Below are 22,142 nucleotides of genomic sequence, written 5' to 3'. Positions count from 1 at the left end.
ACAAGGACAAGAGGGACCAGACAATGAACAAGTTATGGCTGCTCATTCCATGTCCTCTCCACTCTAGCTAATCAGATCCCAAAACCCCCCAATTTGGACACAACCAGTAACATTCACACTCTTATATCCAAGCTGTCACTATTCACAAGTTACAGGTTCGCAAGAAGAAACCTCACTGCTGACATTTCTAATCAGTAAACCATTCTTTCCAGTGGACTGAAATACAAGCTCTTGTAGACCCTGGATGGTTTATCCAACCTTAATGCAAACACCCATTCACAGCCTTTTCAAATTTGTGCCCCTAGGGTTGGATGGAACACACATGGATCATATCAGCCCAACAGATAGGACGCAGCAGCTCGCGGTATACTGAGACGCCGCAGCTGAAGCGGATCCCGACAATTGTGCCGGGATCCGTCCCATCCCAATTGTCGGGATCCGTCCAGCTGCGTGACTGCCGATCTAGAGGCAGAGCCAGCTGTACCCACCCCTCCCCCGTCCGTTCCGCCAGTCAGCGCTGGCGGATCGGAGCGAGAGGGGGGAATCCAGCCCCTTCCTTGTCACAGCAGAGAGCCGTGACAGGATCGAGAAGTTAGCAAGCGCCGGTATGTGTTCGCTCACCTCCCGATCTACTGAGCCGACCTGTGACAGTCTCATTGTCACAGGTCAGCTAGAACTATGAGGTGAGTGAAAAGCACTCACCTCATAGTTCTCCTTTAATTAGCCAAAATAACACAGGTAGGATTTGGGTGATCAAAATCTTCAAACACTGCAACAAGTTATGAAATACAAATCTGAAAGTATTGGGAGTAATGGTCTTGATGGTTGTTTTGCTACAAACACAGATGCTTTACACCTAGCAGAACCAATGTAAAAAGTACCCATATTTTACAATTAAGCTAACGCATTTGAAGTCTAATCTCTGCGCAACCAGGCTTTTGCAGAAAGTTTTAAAATTGTGCACTGTACAGTATGAAGTTTTGAGGGGGTCATTATTTTCGAAAATCTCACTGACTAAGTAGAAACATTACATCTGGACCATGCAATTTGGAAGCAGAGGCATTGACTGGTATCCTGTGAGAACACCACTCCGAACTAATCAATCCCTGCTGCCAAGATATAAAAATTAAACATTTGGCCTCTCTTGAATACTGTAGATTCAAAATGTCAAGTGTATTATAAATAACTCTTCCTACTTCTATTTATTCCTACACATGAGCCATACTCATGGCAGCCTCCAGCTATCCAGTGGAGTACAGCGCATCTACAGGAATAAAATGGGTCTGTAGCCCACTTAGCTAAATGTACTTTGCCTTAAAAAAAGTAAACACAGTCACCACTTCATGAATTGTAAGCAACAACCTATTCATTTTTTTGTCTGATATACTTAAATGATATGTGTCAGCATTTCTCCAGAAAGAAACAGATAGATACCTGTGTGGTTTTTCCAGAACCAGTCTCTCCAACCAAAACAAAGGACTGGTTCCTGGTAAGGATATCCGTAAACCGTTCCTTGTACTCCCAGACCGGCAACTGAAGACGCTTTTTTAAGATCTCATAATAGCGTGGCGTGTGGGGCAGGTTGGTGAATGGATTGATGCCTTGAGGTACTGCTGCCGGCTTTACTGTTGGAAGTCCAGCGGGTATGAAAGGGGGATTTGATGCACTACGCGAATCCTTATCCTTGTCCCTATCTCTTTCACGATCTCTATCTCTGTCCCGGTCTCGATCCTTTGATCGGTCATCTCTATCTCGATCTCTGTCCTTCCTAAAAGCAGGGAAAAGATCAAGTTAATGTATGTTAAAGCAAACAGTAACAAAGGTGAAAGAAATAGATTAAGTTAGTGTATGTTAAAGCAAACCGTAAAATAAAGATGACTGAATCTACCAGAGAAAGCAAAATCATCCAAGCAACAGTAAGATTTAGGGTCTGTTCACCCCAGATGCTGGCAGCCTTACCCAGCACAGCTGCAACATATAGACTAGGCAAAAAACACTTGTTTTCGGTGCAATTTACACCACAGCATTGCAGTGAAAAAAATGTGATCACTGCAGCATGTTGTGATGCAAACCATAGTATTGCAACAATGCTGCGGTGTAAAACAAAATGTAATTAAATGTAATTTATCACGTAAAATAAAAAAGAAAGTGGAAGACAATAATTGCGATGCACTGTGATCGGCATTGGCACTAATCCTCCTAGCACATACCAGTGGTCATGTGTTCCGTGTGGCTCGCTGGTGTGAACCTGCCCTTAGTGTTATTCGTTTAAGAAAAGGTGCATCTTTAGAGAAAGGCAAGCAAGAGTTAAATCCATCTTTTACCATTCTTACCCCGGAACTGTTTGCAGGCATCAGCTCAATACAAACTCTAAGTGTTACAGACAGAAACGTTTCCAGACATAGCAATAGACAGCAATATTAAAGCAAACTGATAAATCCTCCAAATCGTGAGGACTGGTATTTACTCTAGGACTAGGTAGGATTATGAAGCCATTAGATTGAATCTTGTCTATAGCAGGCACTTTAAAGAAACCAGAGAGAAACCTACACTTCCACTGACAGAAGAAAAGGCTCCAAGGAGTTACTAGCAGCTGTCATTTTTTTGGGCGCGATGCCAACCAGTCTTCTGAGAATTTACTCATCTTGATTTTGTGTGCATCTAATGTAATCCAACATGATCTCTACTTGTGCAGATTGCAACTTTATGAAGAAAACCTATTACCCAGTCTGCCAACTGGACCTTGACTGAGATTACAGGGCACAAAGCACTACAAAGGAATGTGGATATTTCTGTATATTTGGTTTGTTAGATTCAATACACAAAAAAACGTGATCAGATTAAAAATGTTAAAATGGTTTTCATTTTTTAAAATCAGATAAATATAGAAATACTGCTCGTGAATATTTCATCTTTGCAACTTCCAGCCAACAGGTGAAGCTCTGGGCTTCTGTTTTCATGTTTACCCAGCAAATGTTAAGTGCCCGTACACATCAGACAGTGCGTTCCGGCCCGATTCTGGCTGGAACGCACTGCAGCCGGCTCACTTTGTTATGGGGCGGAAGGGGACGTGGTGGTGCTTTCACCTCAATGGCACTGTACCATTGAGGTCACTGTTATGCTGGAGTTCAGTGTTAAAGATCTGGGAAAGCTCACAGGTAGGTTTTAGAAGTCACTGTGACCAATTACTCCTTAAAACATTAATTCTCTTATGTAGAGCAATACTGTTGTAAAAAAAAGCCAAGTTCCAGACATTCACAGATTTAAAACATGGCCCTCAATAGGTTTGTTGGACAGAAAATGATGTCTGCATATTAGTTGCAACTTGCAAAAATGGACGCGCAATCAAGCACTCGACTGTGCTGCAATGTATTGCAGTACGGCATGTTGTGGCGAGGTCAAGCGTCTGCGAGGTGCGTTTGGGGTGCCAAAACAAATGGCAACACACCTGCTGCACTGTAATGCATGGTAGAGATGTTGCGACTTAGCATGTGTTAATTGAAAGGCACAGTGAAATAACGCACGGCATTGGCGTGAATGGGCCTTTCGGAATTATAAAAAATGGCTACAATAGTAGCTGAGAAATTCTTGTGATCTCTTGAAATGAGAGAATTGCACACTTCTAAATCGCAGTCATGCAATAAATGTGCACTGCACACGCGCCTTCTAAAGTCACATGACCACCTCTACAAAACGCAGTTTTCTCTGTTTTGTCCTCCAGCTGGTACGCCATTAGTTGTCTCAGGCTCAATAACATACATTTCATGAATGGGCTGCAAAATGCACTCCGTGGTAGTTAAGACTGAAGTGAACTTGAGAGTGGGCAGCAATATCCGCTCATTATAAATTGATCGTCATACTTAAATCAAGATTGTAATGCAAGGAAATTAAGCAGAAAAAAATGTGGTAGGTTGTCAGAATTTTCTTTAGTCTCCCCAACAAGCATTAGAACTAGACTGAGATGTTTTTAATGTGACAATCTTTTCCAGTTTGCAAAAATTTCAACCTAAATTGCAGGGCAGAGACATCGATCGGCTTCTGATTAGTTGGCCCTGTTCACGGCTCCACACACGCTGCACCTCCTCCCCACCTCACACTCTCCGCTGCCAGACCCGCCCGCATCCACACCTTCTCCCTGCCTCCCGCTCACCACCCGCCCACATCCACGATCGGAAAAAGGTGCGAGGAGAAGAAGTAAAGTGGAGCAGGTGTGGGGGAATGACAGCCGCCGATAGACAGGCCCGATCTCAGAAGCAAGTTGCTGGAAGACTGCTCAGGTAAGCCTGCACTTTCCCACACATGGTGCTCTATAATGTATTGCTGGGATTTGTAGTCCTCTATAGCTAGTGGTTTTCGGGATTGCTTCACTATATAATGTATTATTGCTGGGATTGTTTTACTATAGCTGGTGGTATTCTGCATTGCGCTGCATAGAGGATTACAAATCCCAGCAATTATACAGCACAATGCGGAATACCACCAGCTATAGTAAAACAATCCCAGCAATAATACATTATATAGTGAAGCAATCCCGAAAACCACTAGCTATAGAGGACTACATAACCCAGCAATAGTACATTATACAGCGCAATGAAGAATACCGCCAGCTATAATGTACTATTGCTGGCATTTGTTGCATTCCTCTATAGCTGGTGGTTTTCTGCATTGCGCTGTATAATGTACTATTGCTGGATTTTGTAGTCCTCTATAGCCGGTGCCATTCTGCATTCATTGCTGTATAATTTTATACTTTCCATTTCACTATATTGCACACAACACTTTTTTTTTCTTTTTTACTTCCACCGCTCCAAGCTTGCTCCTGTGATGGACTGCAATCTCAATACAAACTATTAGTCCCATCACTAGAGCCATTTTAAAAAAAATGTAATCGTACTTCCGCGAACGAGCACATATAGGCGATCGGCGGGCTATGGACCCGCCGATCGCCTATATGTGAAACACCCGGTAACGGGTGTGTGCATTTAGCGGGTCTTTTCTGCCCGTGCGTGCCCGCTAGGGGGCGCGCGCGAGCAGAAAAAAATTGCCGTCTGGAGACGGCAACCCGCAGATGCTGCAGTGCCGTCCGTCCGTTTTTTTACTACGGGCGGACGGCAAGAGGTTAATAATCGGCTAACTAATCGTTAGCTGCAGCTCTATCCACATTTACTAACTACCACATGGGAGAGGATTTATTGAGTAACAGAAAGGCACAAACACCTGACAATCATGTTAATCCCTATCTCTAGCCAAAACAAAAATAAATATAACTTATATGATAGCCCATGATTACACTCTTGTCAACCTACAGAAGAAAACTGATTAGAGCCCATGGGACTGCAAAGCACATGTACCAGGTGGAAGAGGAGTGATACAGATGCCAGTTGTACACTATAAAGCATTATGACCACTGTGGTAAGTTGGTGCTAGCAATGACAGAAGATGGTGCCGTGCAGATCTCAATGCAAGAGGAAAAGTCACCAGCACTCCATTAAAGATGAAAACGTGAACACTTTTATTAGGGTTGTGTCATATTGGGGTGATGCAGGGACCCTTCCTCAAGGAGACATAGGGCTGCCTTGGGGACTTTTCCTCCTCTTAGGTGAAAGGGAGATTTCCCACTCATGTCTCTAAAGAACCAAACTGCCAAGTGACATGCAGCAGGTCCTGCATAACAAGGGGAGTATATTTTATTTCTAATGGAACAGAGAAGATATTTGTATTCTGTGATATAATTGTGGTGTTCTACTTTAAAGTGACACTAAACTCAGGAGTTACATTGAAAAAATGCATTTTAATACCTTATTAACAACAATGTATCTTATTTGTATATCACTCGGCTGTAGATCCTCAAATCATCTCTGAATTAGTGCTGACACTGTCCTTCCTTCTAGAGGGTGGCTACTTTTGTTCCCCATGGTCCCTGTGTGTTGTAAAGTAGTCACCGCTCCAAGCTCACTCCCGTGATGGACTACAATCTCATGTTTAGTGTAGTAATTTGTATTGCAGTTATAGTCTATGACAAGAGTGAAGGACAGTGTCAGCACCAATTCAGAGATTATTTGAGGATCTACAGCTGAGCGAGACAAATAAGATGCATTGTTGTTAATAATTAAGGTATTGAATGCATTTTAAAAAATGTAACTCCTGGGTTTAGGGCTCTCTTGAAAGCTTATCTAAATATGACTTTTCTCGGCTCCCCCCTGGGCTCAGCCCACAACTCTTTTCAGTTAATTTCAGACTATTATTTTTTGTCTCCACAGGCTCAGCTACCACAGTATAAGCATTTCACAATCTGTATAATTTTCTCCTTCAAATCAAACTACCTTGTGGGAGACTGCAGCAAGGCAGTAAATGTGGCCAGACATATTCAGCCCCTTCTGTTCCTCAGCAGGTAAAGTGATGAATCTAAACTATGTACACTTTCAATCATAGAGGCCATGGTCACCAGGCAAGTAAGTGAAAGTAAAACTCCACAAGACCCAGATAAGAATAAACACCTGGCAAAGATACTTTCTCACTATCAGAAGGTACAAGACAGACTGATGCTTTGCCATGTGTTCCGTGAACAAAGTTACATAAATGCAGTGTCTTAAAGTGAACCTTTACCCCTTCCACTAAAAATTCCCATCAGAATACAGCTCTACATCCTGATATGAAATCACCTACCATCATTAAATAAACATGTTTTTATTTTACATAAAATTACTGTTTAGCCACTTCCTGGTCCTCTTAGGCATTAGTGATGTAGCCAATACCTAAGATTGGAGTGCAATCTCAATACAAACTAGTAGTCCATCACTGGAGCCATTTTTTTAAATTTGTTTTATTGTTTATCCGATTAACCGATTAATCGAACTTAATAATCGGCTAACTAATCGATTTTGAAAATAATCGTTAGCTGCAGCTCTAGTTACATTAGCACCACATTGCTGGAAAACCTCATCTCTGTAATCTCATGCAATCTCAAGGCATTTTCCTCCCCTGAGATGATGTGCATTGTCACATGTCCTAATCACATGTGCCAGAGTTCCAGGAAGTAAAGGGAGATATAATAATCTCCTTTAGTAAAAAAATGGGGAGAAAAATAATTTAAAAATGTGATGTTTCAAAGTCTGACCAAAAACCGTGGGAAGCTGGAAGAGCTAAAAACAGTTGATGTAAATACGTCTTTTTTGGGATGTACACGTTCTTCCTAAGGCCTTTAAAACAATTCATACATAGGCATTCCACAGACCACTTAGTCACGCAAGTGGCCATCCTTTGCCTCCTACCACGTAATGTCATTTCACACAATGCACACACCTTACAACCATCGCAAGACTTTTCTCTTGCAATGGTACTAAGGTCATTTAAAAAAACGTACGATCTGCCTATCTTAGACAGGCAGATCATACTTGCAATGATCGCAACCCGCGCCGCCCTGAGGGGCGGGCTTCCGATGACCGCAATCCCGAATGGGCAGTGTGCACTTGCGCACACCGGCCCGTCCGGCTTTTATCTTACAAACATGCTACACACCGACCGAAAATCGTACGATGCTCAGCAGGTTTTCGAACATGTTCGTAAGTTAAAAGTCGTGCGACCTTACAGAAGTAGAGGCCGCTTCCACACACCTTACGATAATCGTACGATCGCGGGATTTCCCGCGATTATCGTATGATTATCATAAGGTGTGTGGGCACCCTTACATGTGCATATAAAGATGTGCTGGATGTTTACAGTGTGTCAACACACAATTCTAAAAGATGCAATCACAAGCTGATCTAGAAATAAATCAAATATACAATAGATATAAATTGAAATACAAAGAAAACACACTACTTTTTCCTGGAATGTTTAAAAGGAGAACTATGAGGTGCACGTTTTTTGCATTTTTAGTTTCCTTATGATACAGGAATGTTTTGCAATGTACTACTGAAATAAAAAATGCACCGTAAGCTGGCAATTCAATATAATATACTGTGGGTGGGGCTAAACTCTGTGCCGAGAAGCGATCCCGACAATATTATCGAGATCCCCCTCTCCCACTGAGTGACAGCAGCTTGTAGGAGCTGCTGCACGTTCATGAGTTCAAGGGGACATCCATCCTGCAGTTTGTCTTTCGTTCCCCCCTCCTCGCCATACTGCTGCCTACAGACAATACTCATACCACATCCACCCTAGGACCGTTAGTTCAGCTCTGTCCTCACCCCCCTCTCTCCTCCACTCTGCTGTCTATCTCTTCTCCCTGTCTGTCCCGAGGCAGCAGAGAGAAGGATGGCGAGGAGGGTGATCATAGACCTGTGACCAGACATGAATAGACTGATAGGATGTGCCCTGAGCTACTGAGGCTCTACAGGTTCTCATGAATGCGCAACAGCTTCTACAAGCTGCTGTCACTCAGTGGGAGAGGAGGCTCCATACTCTTCTCAGCACAGAGTTTAGCCCCTCCCACAGTATATTTAGCTCAATTGTAAGCTTACGGGGCAGTTTTGATTACAGGAGTACATTACAAAACATACTGTTGTATCAAAAGGAAACAAAAAAATGTGTACCCCATAGTTCTCCATTAACCCTTCGCTGTCACCGACTTAAGGTGGAACACAACCGCTTGCAGCTGCCCACATCAGTAAGCCTTACAATGGTGGCTTCCACACTTCTACTATAAGCGGAATGACTATCCCCTGTAAATTAATAGCGGTCATCAGTGGCTGAAAAAACGCTGACGACAGCTATTAAAAGAGAATTATGAGGCAAGTGATTTTCATAATCTGAGCCGACCTGTGACAATGAAACTGTCACAGGTCAGCGCAGTAGATCAGGAAGTGAGCGAACATATACCGTCGCTCGCTCACTTCTCGATCTATCCCTGCAGAGAGCTGTGACTGTCACTCACAGCTCCCTGCAGGGATTCCACCCCCTCCGATCCCCCAGCGCTGACTGTTCATTCATGAGTTTTTGAATGGGTAGAAGCAGCTGAGTACATAGGCTCCTACCCATTCATAACTGGATACGTGTTTTCTATCTCCAGTTTGTGAATGAATGGGGAGCGTCTGTACTGAGTGCTTTCCATTCATGCATAACAGGGGCTGTAGAAAAAAAAAAGAGACCGCGGACTCTGTGTCCTCAATTTCTTTTTCTATTACAAAAGAGAAATGTCAGGGGTCTGTCAACTTTGTGGCAGCGCATGGCAAAGAGTAGGGCTGCAGCTAACGATTATTTTCATAATAGATTAGTTAGCCAATTATTAAGTTCGATTAATTGGACAAAAAAAAGGCTCCAGTGATGGACTACTAGTTTCTATTGAGATTGATGTCCTTCACGGGAGAAAGCTTGGCACGGTGGAAGTAAAAAATAAAGTGTGGTGTGCAATTAGGTACATTATACAGCCGCACAGTGCAGAATACCAGCAGCTATAGAGGAATGCAGCAATAGTACATTATACTATACTGTACTACTGCTGGGATTTGTAGTCCTCTATAGCGGCTGGTATTCCGCAGTGTGCTGTATAATGATTATACGGCACAATGCAGAATACCAGCAGCCATAGAGGAATACAACAAATGCCAGCAATAGTACATTATACTATACTATTATGTATATAATGTATTATTGCTGGGATCTGATGTATTCCTTTATAGATGGCATTATTTGTAGTCCTCTGTAGCTGGCGTTATTCTGCATTGCGCTGTATATAATGTATTATTGCTGGGATTTGTAGTCCTCTATAGCTGCTGGTATTCTGCAGTGCGCTGTATAATGATTACACGGCGAAATGCAGAATACCAGCAGCTATATAGGAATACAACAAATGCCAGCAATAGTACATCATACTACCGTATAATGTACGATTGCTGGGATTTGTAGTCCTTTGTAACTGCTGGTATTCTGCATTGCGTTGTATATAATGTATTGCTGGGATTTGTAGTCCTCTATAGCTGGTGGTATTCTCCATTTCGCTGTATAATGATTATACTGCGCAATGCAAATTACCACTGACCAGATATAGAGGAACAACAAATCCCAGCAATAATACATTATACAGGCTGCTTAATGTATTATTGCTGGGATTTGGTGTTCCTCTATAGCTGCTAATGTTCTGCAGTGTGCCGCTTTTTTTTAAACACAGGGGTGTGGAATTCGTATCGCCCGACGCCCGGGACATGTAGTTCCGGGCAAAGTTGTGTTGTCACTATTTTAGCCCTGCTACGGACAAGTAGCAGGGCTGGTTTTTTTTCTTAAACGAGCGTCGAGAGCAGCGCTGCGAGCTGGGGGCGTGGAGCGCCGAGAGCGTGGACGGAGCGCTGAGAACTGGGGATGGAGCGGAGGGCGTGGAGCCGTGACGTGGCACGTGGAGCAGTGACAGGCTCTGTCACCTCCCTCAGCCTCTGTCCCCGGCGGCCGCTGCTCGTTCCTATCACAGGAGGTTCTAGCAACAGTGCTGGGCTAGAACTCCTGTGTTGGTCGGTATTGCAGCAAGAAAAACGCGCAATCTGCCTGGCATGACCGGGGTGAAACCGAGTGGATGGCTGGGGGGGTCAAGGAATCGCACACCACCGCCGATCGTGCGCAGTGCATGTCGTGAAAATAGGTACATCTACCTTTTTTTCAGCGATTGCCACGCAGATGTAACCCCATACATGCGGATGCAACCGCTGTATCCCACCGCACACAATCGCACGTTCCGGGAATCCCCAAGTCTGCACCAACCCTAAAGGGTAAATTCACTTTCCCAAGTAATTTGGGAAAATGGAATTGCCCGCACAAATCTCCCTCCCACTATACTTACCTTTCGGCAAATGGTCCTTCCCGTCCACCAGTATGGGTGTACTATCTGTACCTGTTCCATGTATTCTGAATTTCGCTCGCAAATTGCAAGCACTCGTTGGTCAACGCAGTCACCTGACGGCACTGACCAATGATAAGCGCTTCTTAGAACTACTAAATACGGTTTTGGTTAAAATTATTATTTTTTGTATCAGGACAAGTAGATTGTCATGAGGGACAAGTAGATTTGGCCCCCGCTTTAGTCCTTGGACAAGTAGTTTTTTCTAAAATTTCCACACCCCTGAAACCGGAAACATTAAAACAGGTCCCCCTTACCCGTTTATGAATCGTTGTAAGTCGCTGCAGCGGCGTGCTCTGCGGTGAGCTGGTACGCGGCGTAACTCGTGTATGGAGCCGCCAACAGGTGGGCGTGAGCGGCGAGCGGGAAATTTAATTTTTAGCCGCGAAATCGACGATGGAAAACGCTGACAACGTTTTTCATCGTCGACTTTAATCGGCTTAATCTAATAATTGTTGCAGCTATGCAGAATACCAATGTATAATACATCGGCACGCTGCAGAACATGAGCAGCTATAGGGGGAACAACAAATCCCAGCAATAATACATTATACAGGGTGTATACAGGGTGTTTAATGTATTATTGCTGGGATTTGTTGTTACTCTATAGCTGCTAATGTTCTGCAGTGTGCTGCTTTAAAAAAAACAGGAAACATTAAAAAGCTCCCTGCCGATCTCGACTCACTTTGAATGACGATGTTGTCGGCGGGCAGCGGCGTTGTTGGTTGTCGGCGGGCAGCGGCGAGTCGGGAAGCTCACCGGGAGGAGAGGGCCAGATGCATGTCCTCAGCGTGTGCGGTAGGCTTGGCGCGAGAGCGGCTTAGCCGGCATGGGCGTGTCACGAGCGGCGGACGTAAGAGGGAAATTTGAATTTTAGCCGACGAATCGACGATGGAAAGCGTTTTCCATCGTCGAATTTAATCGCCTTAATCGAATAATTGTTGCAGCTCTAGCAAAGAGTTACATATTGCCGTGCTGCGATTAAATGTACGCATGTAGATGGATCTTATGTTCAGTTTACTCATTTGTATTGATATTCTAGTCCATCACGGGAGTGAGCTTGGAGCGGTGGTTGCTTTACAACACACACAGGGACCATAAGAAAACAAAAAGTAGCCACCCTCCAATTCAGAGATGATTTGAGGATCTACAGCCAAGTGAAATACAAATAAGATACATTTTTGTTAATAGTTAAGGTACTTGAATGCGTTAAGATTTAACTCCTGAGTTTGGTGTCACTTTAAGACCCATCAGTTATTTGTTTATCCGTCTCATCTGGGAGATTTCACTTCCTGCTCCAAAGACACAGCAAAGGGAGGAGATTCTCCAAAGTGAGAGCATGATCCTATAGCTTATTTCCAGTGTAAAGGTGACACTGGTGGTCTTTTGGACCCCCAGCATCACCTTAAAGAGCAGTCAAAGTTAAAAAAAAAAAAGCTATTTCAATTAAAATTAAATAAAATCAATCTAATAATAATCAAAAAAAATTTTAAAGTCTCCCGCCCCCGCGCGTCGCCACGTAAACACATGTCGGGTGCGCCTACGTATGAAAACGACGAACGCGCTACACATGTTGGGTATCGCCGCGCACGCCGGAGTGAGAGCAATAATTCTAGGGCCAGTATTTTGGGGTATCTCTAAATTGATGACCTGTGGGGGCTTTTAAAGCGTCTTCTATGGACTTTTTGGGGTACTGGGGTTTTTCGCCGTTTTACGGATGCACGCAATTTGTAACCTGGGCATGTTGGGTATCGTTTTACTCGTTGTAACCTCATCTTTTATATTTCATTAAAAAAATTGGTATTTTGTTGTGTTTTGGGGCATTAAATTAAATTTTTCACTAAATGTTGGGGTTTAATAAGGAGTTGCGCTAATATTGCGAAACATAAAAATTTGCAACTACCACCCTTTTATTCTACAGGGTGTTGGCATTCAGAAAATATATAATGTTGGGGGGTTTTAAGTCATTTTCAGGCCTAAAATGTGGAATATAACATGGGTGCAAAAAATGAAAAAAGGGCCTCAGTCATGAAGGGGTTAAACAGGTGTCCCCAATAAAGGATTCCCCCTCATTTCCTGCTGTGACAACTCATTAATTTAGGATTTGTCTCCTCTCTGTATCTGGACATAACAAGAGTGAATCTTCAGAGCGAGAACACAAACAAAAACCTGAGATGTGTTCTACAACTTTCCCATTCTATCATCACACAGATGCGGGGCTTTGGGAGTCACATGACTACACAGGGAAAAAAAGGTGGGGGTGTTATAAAGTCTTAGCATCTATTACGGTAGGTATTTGGATAGTGTGGTGAGGGGTTACATCCCCCCCATCAGGTTATTACAGTCCGTGTGTCCATTAGAGGGATTCACCTTTATTTGTTCTGCTAACCCTTTGTCACAACTGAAAAACAAAATTTTGAGTTGTCACCAGAAGGCAAATCTATCAATGGGGACACCTGTTTAATAAGGTACTATAAATCACAACGAAGAGGTTTCCTTTCCCATCCTGCCGTCCCTACAGAACCGGAAGTGCAGAAATCTCAAAATGACATAAATAGAACCAAACCCGACAGGCGTTTCCACCGTTCTGTACTGGTAAAGAAAAGAAAGCTTCTGGTTCAGTATTCAGTTCTACTTCTGGAAGGGCTGAAATGTCTCTCCATCACCTGAGGTAACACTGACGGATCGCCTACATTAGCATACACACAAGGCTGCCGCACAAACTCCGATAACCGAGAGCTGCGACCACCGGCAGAAGAGCTCGGACTCCATTTAGTCACCTCGCACACATTCCCTGCCAAAAGCATCCCCGCAGCCACCATCGTGCAGCTAGGCCGCAGCCGGCACAGTCAGGCCTTTCGAATCAGGCCGCCGCCATATTCCTGCGCGGACAAAGGAAGCATCCTAGCTCGCTCGGCACTCACCCTTCCCTCTTCTTGTTCGTGGCATAGTCGTCGCCCAGGTCCAGCCGGTGCCGCTTCGACATGGCCTCTGCTTCTACCGCCTCGGAGGTCACGTGTCCGTGCTAAGGCCGTACGGAGGAAGAAAGCGCGCCGGGGCTCAGGAACGCGAGAAGGGGGAGGGCGCATGCGCTGTGACACCAGCGGGGTAAGGGAGGTGTGAGCGGCGACACGAGGCGAGAGAAGCAAAGCGATTGGACGGCCTGGGGCGCACGAGGGGCCTAGGATTGGAACATTGCATGGCCTATCAGACGAACGCACGTAGACGTCATCACGTCTGGACAGCTGCTTCACGCGATGTGTGCGATGCCGAAGGCTAGAGTGGGCGGTGCAGAGAAGAGAGGGGCGATGCAGGGAGGACGAGTCCAGCGCATGGAAGGTCAGGGGAACACAGGGGGCGGTGCATAGATGAAGGGGCGGTGCCGGGAAGATAGGGGCGTGTTCATGACTGATTATTGCGTTAGAAGAGTGACAGTGAAGTGGTGTATTACTCATGGCGGAGGATCTGGTTTTGTGTGTTGCAGCGATGTTCTAGAAAACCTTCAATGAGAGACATGGGGGCTGCCATGCCCTTTGAAATGTGAATTGCCTGGCTGTTATTCTAATCCTTTACTACTTTGAGGCTCCGATCAGTATGCATTGGCAGTTCTCCTATTTCTCTCTAGAAAGGTTCACTTTAAAGGCATTTTTTATAATTAATTATACATATGAAAGGGGTGAGCAATGGTATCAATGTGTAATAATGTTATAAAAACATTGATTCCGTGTACAGTTTATAATAGTGTATATAGGAACAGACATACAGTATTTGCACATTACATATACAGGCTCTGCTTCCTGCTCTGCACTGCTATTTAGTGGTTGAGCTTTACTGCTCTTTATCACCATTTTCAGACACGTAAGTCTCCTTTATCAGACAGGTAAGTCTCCTTTATCAGACAGGTAAGTCTCCTTTATCAGACAGACTTCTTCAGGGCTTAGCGTCTTGTACCATGTGGATGGGCCAGCTCTTGATGACGTAACTCCAGGGTCTGTGCACAGGGTCGGATTCCTCACAAGCCCATAGAGGCCATAGCTTTGGGGTAGCAGGGAGTAGAGGGGCGGCACAGTCGATACTGGCACTTTAAATTTTGTAGGAAGTTTGGCTGCCTGAGGTCCTGAGCTTGCTGGGGACCTCAGGCAGCTGTCTTTGATAGTGCAGGTCTGGCTGCACATTGCCTCCTTTTCCTTCCCGGTGCCGGCACAGCACAGGGCAGCCCTACACCTGCCTGTACAGCCCTGGATCCCGGCACAGGCCTGGATCCCACCCGTTCAGCCCTAGAGAGCCCAGCAGCCACATGCAGAGCCCTGGAGAGACTTCCATGCATCCTGCTGAGATCTACACACAGCCCTGGTCAGACCTAAACGCACCCCTGTATAATTGCTGTGTAGTCATGGATTGAGGGGATCTGTAGTCCTCTATAACCAGCTGCCATTCTCCATTGCTGTATATCTAATGACTACAAATCTCAGCAATTCATGATTGCTGGTTGCCATTGAGGAACCTGGCCTTGGAGCAGCAGAGAGAGTAAATCCGGCCCTGTCTGTGCACAGTTAGTTCATCCCAGCACAAAGCATGCCATGTGTACATTGAGCTGCCCATGCAGTGTTCAGTGTGCATTTAGAAGCGGAGATTTCATTGCAGGAGAGACATGCAACAGTGTCTTCAGGAATAAAAGTCTGTCTGCCGTCATTTTATGGCATTGAGATGAGCTCTGAAGTAGGAAAACATCATCTACATACAAGAGTCCTGTGTATCCTTACTGGAATCTTGTTTTGTGTATTTCTTCCAGATCTGTGCAGTTATTCCCTTTTAAATGAGTGTCCTGTAATATAGACCGGCCACCGCTGCTCTCTCTCCTTGTGCTGGGTGAGTGGTCTTGTATCCGCCCCCTCTTGTAGTTTTCGGCAGGCAGCCTGTAGTGGGTCCCTTCCACAGCTCTGCTCTCTGCACAGGCTATGTACAGCACAGTGATGATGTCACTAATTATGTTTTATATGGTAATGGCTGAGTTTGTAAAGGCATCCGGTGTACACAAATTGTACACCGGATGCTCCCTTGTCACTTGTGACGAGAGAGCATGGAGCCAGCTTCCAGGCCAATCCGGAAGCCGGGCAGCATGTAATGACGCGCTGCCCGGCATCCTGATTGGTCGGGAAGCTGGCCGATCAGTAAGCCCTGCGCCGTGTAATGACGAGGCGCCCGGGCATCTGATTGGCCAGGAAGCCGGTTTCATGCTCCCTCTTCACCTCATGACGAGGGAGCATGGAGCCGACTTCCCGGCCAATCAGGAAGCGAGGCGCCACATCATTACACGGTGGCCAGAAAGCCGACTCCATTCTTTCTCATCACCTAGTGATGAGACGCATGGGGACGGCTTCCCTGCTAACTGGGAAGCCAGGTGGCGAGTCATTACACGCCGCCTGGCTTACTAAATTGGACTTCCAGTATTTGGTATGGGCGCAAAAAAAAAATATCGGTACTTGTACTCAATACCGAAATACCGGTATCGGTGCATCCCTAGATACAACACAACGCTTGTAGGAAGAAGGTTCTCACATAAAAGGTAAATCTGATATCTGTAATTCTTTGCAGTATTCAATACTTAGACAGGAATAGTCCAGGAAGTAGCATGGGAAGGTATATTACACCTACAGAGCTGAGTCACAGGCTCACGATGAGTCGGAAGGGGAGTTGCGTAGCAGCTCAGCTACGAAATTCCTTTTTCCATCATATGAGACAGATGAGCTGTTGAAAGCCATAGGGGATACGCTGGATATTAAGGAAGAGTTTTTTGTTTTTTGCCCCGTCAGAGCTGGTGCTCCAACAAAAACTGGAGCTGGCTATACTGCACTTGGAGAGTTTGGGTTGGTTGGTGAACAGGGAGAAGTCACAACTGGTCCCCGCACAGAGAGTGAAGTTCCTGGGTTATTGGATCGATACCCGGGACATGACCATTACACTGCCAGAAGACAAAGTGTCGCTCTTGGTAGAGGAGTCGCTGAGACTGCAGTTACGGAGCACAGCCTCAGTCCGTTCGGTAATGAGAATGGTCGGTCTCATGACGTCTACCATCCCTGCTGTTACCTTTTCCCTTTTCTATTTAGACTCTTTTCTATTTAGGCTGTTTAGACTCCTAATATTTCCCTGAAACCCCCCCAATAAAATAATAAAAATAAAGTGAAAAATCTTGGAGGCAGGTGCTGGGTGACGCCACACACCTGTTAGAGGGCACTTTTTTTTCTTGCCACGTGCGCAAAAGGAGCTGGCTACGGCTATGCTCCCGCGGTACTCGTGCGGCTGCCGGCTGAATGTGTCAGACGCCGCAGACGGAAAGGGGCGAGACACCTCCCCCGTTTGCAACGTCGGCCACACAAGCACCGCTGGAGGACAGGACGCCTACGCCTCTAGAACGCACTGGAATGCAAGCCAGCCAAAATCCCTGCGTTTGGGGGCGGAAGGGGGCGTGGGGTTGCACCGCAGCCATTTCCCCCGCCCACAGTTCGATCGCCCGCACCCGGAATGCAGGCACAATAGTGCATGCATTCCGGTCCAGTGTGATCTGTAAAAATAGTGCTTGCAGCATTTTTGCGTATCGCACTGGACCGGAACGCAGGTTGCGGGTGCAGGTGATCGCACTGTGTGCGAGGGGCCTGGCTGCAGTGCCATTGACTTCAATGCCCCGCCCCTGAACGCAGGTGCCTTTTTGTTGAAAAATTGTGGGTGCCCCTGGTCTACAACATTACCCAGACACTGAGTATTTCAGAAATCCCGCCTTTAACCTGACAGCTGTGTAGAGGGAGGAGGAGCAGCATGACGACGTAGGAGTAGGCAGCGTCAGATGCTGATCCCAGAGCGAGAACAGGTAAGTCTGTTAGAAGGTCATGGAGTGGCCTAGACAGTCTACAGACCCAGTGGCCTAACATTCTGCCCCGGGCGCCCAGAACTCTGGTTACGCCACTGTCCAGACCTTAATCCTATAGAAAATGTATGGAGGGAGCTGAAACTTTGAGTTGCCAAACGCCAGCCAAGAAACCTTAAGGATTTAGAGAAGATCTGTAAAGAAGAGAGGACCAAAATCCCTCCTGAGATGTGTGCAAACCTGGTAAACCAACTACAAGAAACGTCTTACCTCTGTGCTTGCCAATAAGGGATTCTCCACCAAGTACCAAGTCATGTTTTGCTTGGGAATTAAATACTTATTTTACTCACTGAACTGCAACTCAATTTATAACATTTGTATCATGTGTTCTTTCTGGATGTTTGGTTGATATTCTGTCTCTATCATTTAAAATACACCTGTGATAAGAATTATAGACCTTTCATTTCTTTGTAGGCGGGCAAACTTACAAAATCTGCAGGGGATCAAATCATTATTTGCCACACTGTATCTTTCCCTTTGCTGAACTGCACTCCGATGGTGTGATATGGTCCCCCAGCATCTGCTGGGAAAGCTTTGGGGAGTACTAACCAATGCTACGCAGATTTACTACGAGGTTACAGCTTGAGTCATAAATTCCTCTTGATATAACATATAGAAATTCAATATAGAAATACATATTAGACATGTGCACTGCCAAAAAATTCATTTAGTTTTAAATTTGGATATGTGTTATTTCGGGATTCGGGTGTGAAAGTCAATTCGGATTCGGACGAAATTCGGTAGCGGTAGTTCATTCGAACGTTCGTTTCGTTTTCGTTTCTTATTCGTTTCGTTCATTCGTTTGTTCGTTTGCAGCAAAGTGACATTTGAGGGGGAAAATGTTTTTCTCCTTCTCTAATGTCACTTTGCTCCAATGAACGAAATGAAGAAGAAACGAACGTTCGAACGAACTACCGCTACCAAATTTTGGAAACGGAAATTCGGATTCATTTGCATTCGTTATATCTGTAATTCGGAATTCGGATACATCCAAATGTCCGAATTTCCGAAAATTCGTCCGAATTTCGATTCGGAACGAAACGAATCGCACACGTCTAATATATATTTATCTTTCGTTTTTGACCATAGATGCTATTTTAAGATCTGTAATTTGTGGAGGGCTATTGCAAAGTATAAAAATCTTACCTTGCGCCATGCTGTCTCCTACACATAATGCCAGGCTTCCAGGGGAGTGGGGATGAGACTCGATCAGTGAAGTTTTCCAGTCGCATCCCCACCTCTTCTCAATATTTGTCCATTCATAAAATTCCTCGTATTTGTTTAAAGAACTTCATTGCTCGAGTCTCATCTTTCACTCTCCTCAGTACCTGGAAGACCGCCGTTGTATATAGGTGACTGCATGGTGCAAGGTAAGATTTTTATACTTTGCAGCATTCATCCACACATAACTCACAGCTTTTTAACGATGCTTTACACACCCAGTTCAGTGTGTAAATTATAATTTGTTCCCCAGAGTTTGACTTTAAGTGCTAAAAGCTCTGGCAGAAGCTCCAGTATTCTAAGAGTGTTGGATGCCTGCATTCCCCGCTGCATGTTGTGGTTCCATCTGCCAGTCCTACATCATTGCAGAACACACTCAGGAGCGTGTCGAACTTCAACACTCCGCTGGAGGCTTTAAAGCTTAAAGACAGTGAGTTTGGACTCGCCGTCTTCTAGAAAGGTCCTTTTTGTTAGATTTTTTTAGAACAGGAGACCTTTTCATATATAGATATACAGTATATACACTAATCAGCCATAACATTATAACCACCTGTCTAATACTGAGCAGGTCCTCCTTTTGCCACCAAAAAAGCCTTGACCTGTTAAGGCATGGACTCCACTAGACCTCTGAAGGTATGCTGTGGTATCTGGCACAAACCATCAGTAGCTGATCCTTTAAGTCCTGTTCAAGGTGAGGCCTCCATGGATCAGACTTGTTTTTTCAGCACACCCCACAGACGCTTGCCTGTATTGAGATCTGGAGAATTAGGGGCAACTCAACACCTCAAGCTCGTTGTTGTGTTCCTCCAACTATTGCAGAACCATTTTTGCAGTGTGGCGTGGCACATTATTCTGCTGAAAGAGACCATTGCCATCAGAGAATACTGTTTCTATGAAGAGTGTACTTGGTCAGCAACAATGTTTAGGTATGTGATACGAGTCAAAGTAACATCCACATGAATGGCAGGACCCAATGTTTCTCAGCAGAACACTGCCCAAAGCATCACACTGCTTCCACTGATTGCCTTCTTCCCATAGTGCATCCTGGTATCATCTCTTCTCCAGGTAAGCAACACACACTTAACGGGCCATCCACATGATGTAAAAGAAAACATGATTCATCAGACCTGCCCATCTTGTTCCATTGCTCTGTGGTCCAGTTTTGATGCTCACATGGCCATTGTAGGCACTTTAAGCAGTGGACGTGGGTCAGCATTGACATCATGATCTGTCTGCGGCTACACAGCCCCATACGCAACAAACTGTGATGTACTGTGTGTTCAGACACCTTTCTCGAGGAACCAGCATTAACCCTTTCAGCAAATTGAGCTACAGTGGCTCTTCTATTGGATCACAATTTGGCTGTTGTCAAAGTCGCTCAAATCCTTACACTTGCACATTTTTGCTGCTTCCAACACATCAACTGCAGGGACAAAATGTTGACTTGCCATTGTATCAAAATATTATTATTCACTTCACCTCTCAGTGGTCATCATTCATAATGTTATGGATGATCAGTGTATATACAGTATATATACACTATTTATATTGTGCCTGAACCCGAGGCATGGTAATAGAGGGTGTCTATATTCCCCCAACAGTGCTCCCTCCGCAGTTTGTGTGTAGCACAGCAGGTAGAGAAGCCAGTGCAGAGTTTCTATCTGGCATGAGCAGCAGCACCAGGTAGTATGAGGAGTTAGTTGGAGAGATAGCTGGAGATTGAAGAGACCAGCAGCAGTAGGGAGGGAATACTGCAACACTTTCATTGTTAAACTGAGAGGACTTATCTTTAAAAGGACTAAAACTTCATTTGAAAGGTCTGTGCACCCAATTGTATTGTTTTTCCTTATGAACAAGCCAAGTTGCAGCATTAAGTTGTGCCTTCCTGAAAATGCTCAGTAGAGCAAGGACTTTTTATTTAATTATGTTTATTTTGCCCGACCTGTTAATAAAAAATTGTAAGGAGGGCCCTGCCCGTGAGGGCTTACAATCTAAATATATAATTAGTGTACATTTATTTTTTGATGATTTCAGTTGCTTTAACAATTCACTGATTAATATAACCTAAAGCTGCTTTTTGAACTTTGAGATTTTGAAACGGTGACAGATAAATGTTTAGTAGTACCAGTATCATGCATAAATAAAACTTATTACACAATACATTCTTTTTGAAATGATTTGCTGATAAGTATTACACATTTTCCGGCTCTCTGCCTGGCAATAAATGATGCAGTAAGTTCTTATTTTCCTCACAGCAGTCACAATTCTCAGGGGCTTCCATCCCAGGATAACACACTAATGATTATCTCTCTATACTGGGGAACACTGCCTTTTTTACAACCTGACAGCACCGTCATGGGAATTTGTGTCTAGAATGTAGAGACTGAATATTTGATTTGCTTTCTTGAAAGGTGTGTGTGTGTGTGTGCACACACAAGCCAAGGCATAACCAACATAATTCAAATTTTTATCCTTAGCCTGGCTGTACATGTTGTGATTGAGACAATCAATTTAACAGGTTTGATCAAATTGTCTAGAAATTGTGAGAATGTATATTTCGTTCTGATGCCTGATTACTTTTGCCAAAAATTACATCCTCAGGACATGGCAGATAACCCTCGGAGGTGTGTGGTTTTTTTTTTTTTTTTTTTTTTTTTTTTTTTTACTAGCCCTTATCTAATACAAACGTCTATGGCCTAACAAATTGTTATTATTATCTGATCTGTTATTTGTTAATTGTAAATGTGTATAATAGGCTAAATGTACTGATCAAAATCAATCAAATCCGCTGAGAGTGAAGGTCCACCCAAAATCGAGACACTGGCTGTAGCCATTGGACTCTTGGTTCTAACAGCTTTTAGATACCACTCACTAAAGTCTTTTTATAGACCATTCTCAGAGCCATTTGCCTGGTAATTCTCTGTTCACATTCGTTCTATGCAAATAGAGGCACAAATAAGGGGGTTTTTTTCCAGGTGGAATGTTTGGTAATATAACACCACATTGTGGCTACTAGATAGAGGTGAGGCGCATAGGAAAAAGAGCCACTAGATGGAGGTGAGGCGCATAGGAAAAAGAGCCACTAGATGGAGGTGAGGCGCATAGGAAAAAGAGCCACTAGATGGAGGTGAGGCGCATAGGAAAAAGAGCCACTAGATGGAGGTGAGGCGCATA

At 44.5% G+C, this 22,142-nt stretch overlaps 1 protein-coding gene across 2 annotated transcripts in view; it reads right to left on the bottom strand.

The window, feature by feature from the left end:
* DHX15 (DEAH-box helicase 15) overlaps window positions 1–13,924 on the bottom strand; it is a 40,604-nt gene extending 26,680 nt beyond the window's left edge. Inside the window, exons 1-3 of one of the 2 annotated variants that reach the window (XM_018565571.1) lie at window positions 13,750–13,924; window positions 8,554–8,559; window positions 1,435–1,768 (exon numbers count right to left, since the gene is read on the bottom strand). In XM_018565571.1, coding sequence (XP_018421073.1) covers window positions 1,435–1,768; window positions 8,554–8,559; window positions 13,750–13,811 — 402 coding nt within the window. In that variant the 5' untranslated portion in view covers window positions 13,812–13,924. The remainder of the gene's footprint in view (window positions 1–1,434; window positions 1,769–8,553; window positions 8,560–13,749) is intronic. The other variant, XM_018565570.1, reaches the window with a different exon arrangement.
* Window positions 13,925–22,142: the final 8,218 nt, after the last annotated feature.

The sequence above is a fragment of the Nanorana parkeri genome, unplaced genomic scaffold (genome assembly GCF_000935625.1).
Source record: "Nanorana parkeri isolate BGI_ZX_2015 unplaced genomic scaffold, ASM93562v1 scaffold859, whole genome shotgun sequence".
NCBI classification, from domain to species: Eukaryota; Metazoa; Chordata; class Amphibia; order Anura; family Dicroglossidae; genus Nanorana; species Nanorana parkeri.
Note: the sequence above shows the minus strand (reverse complement) of the source record. Positions and strands in the feature narration are given on the sequence as shown.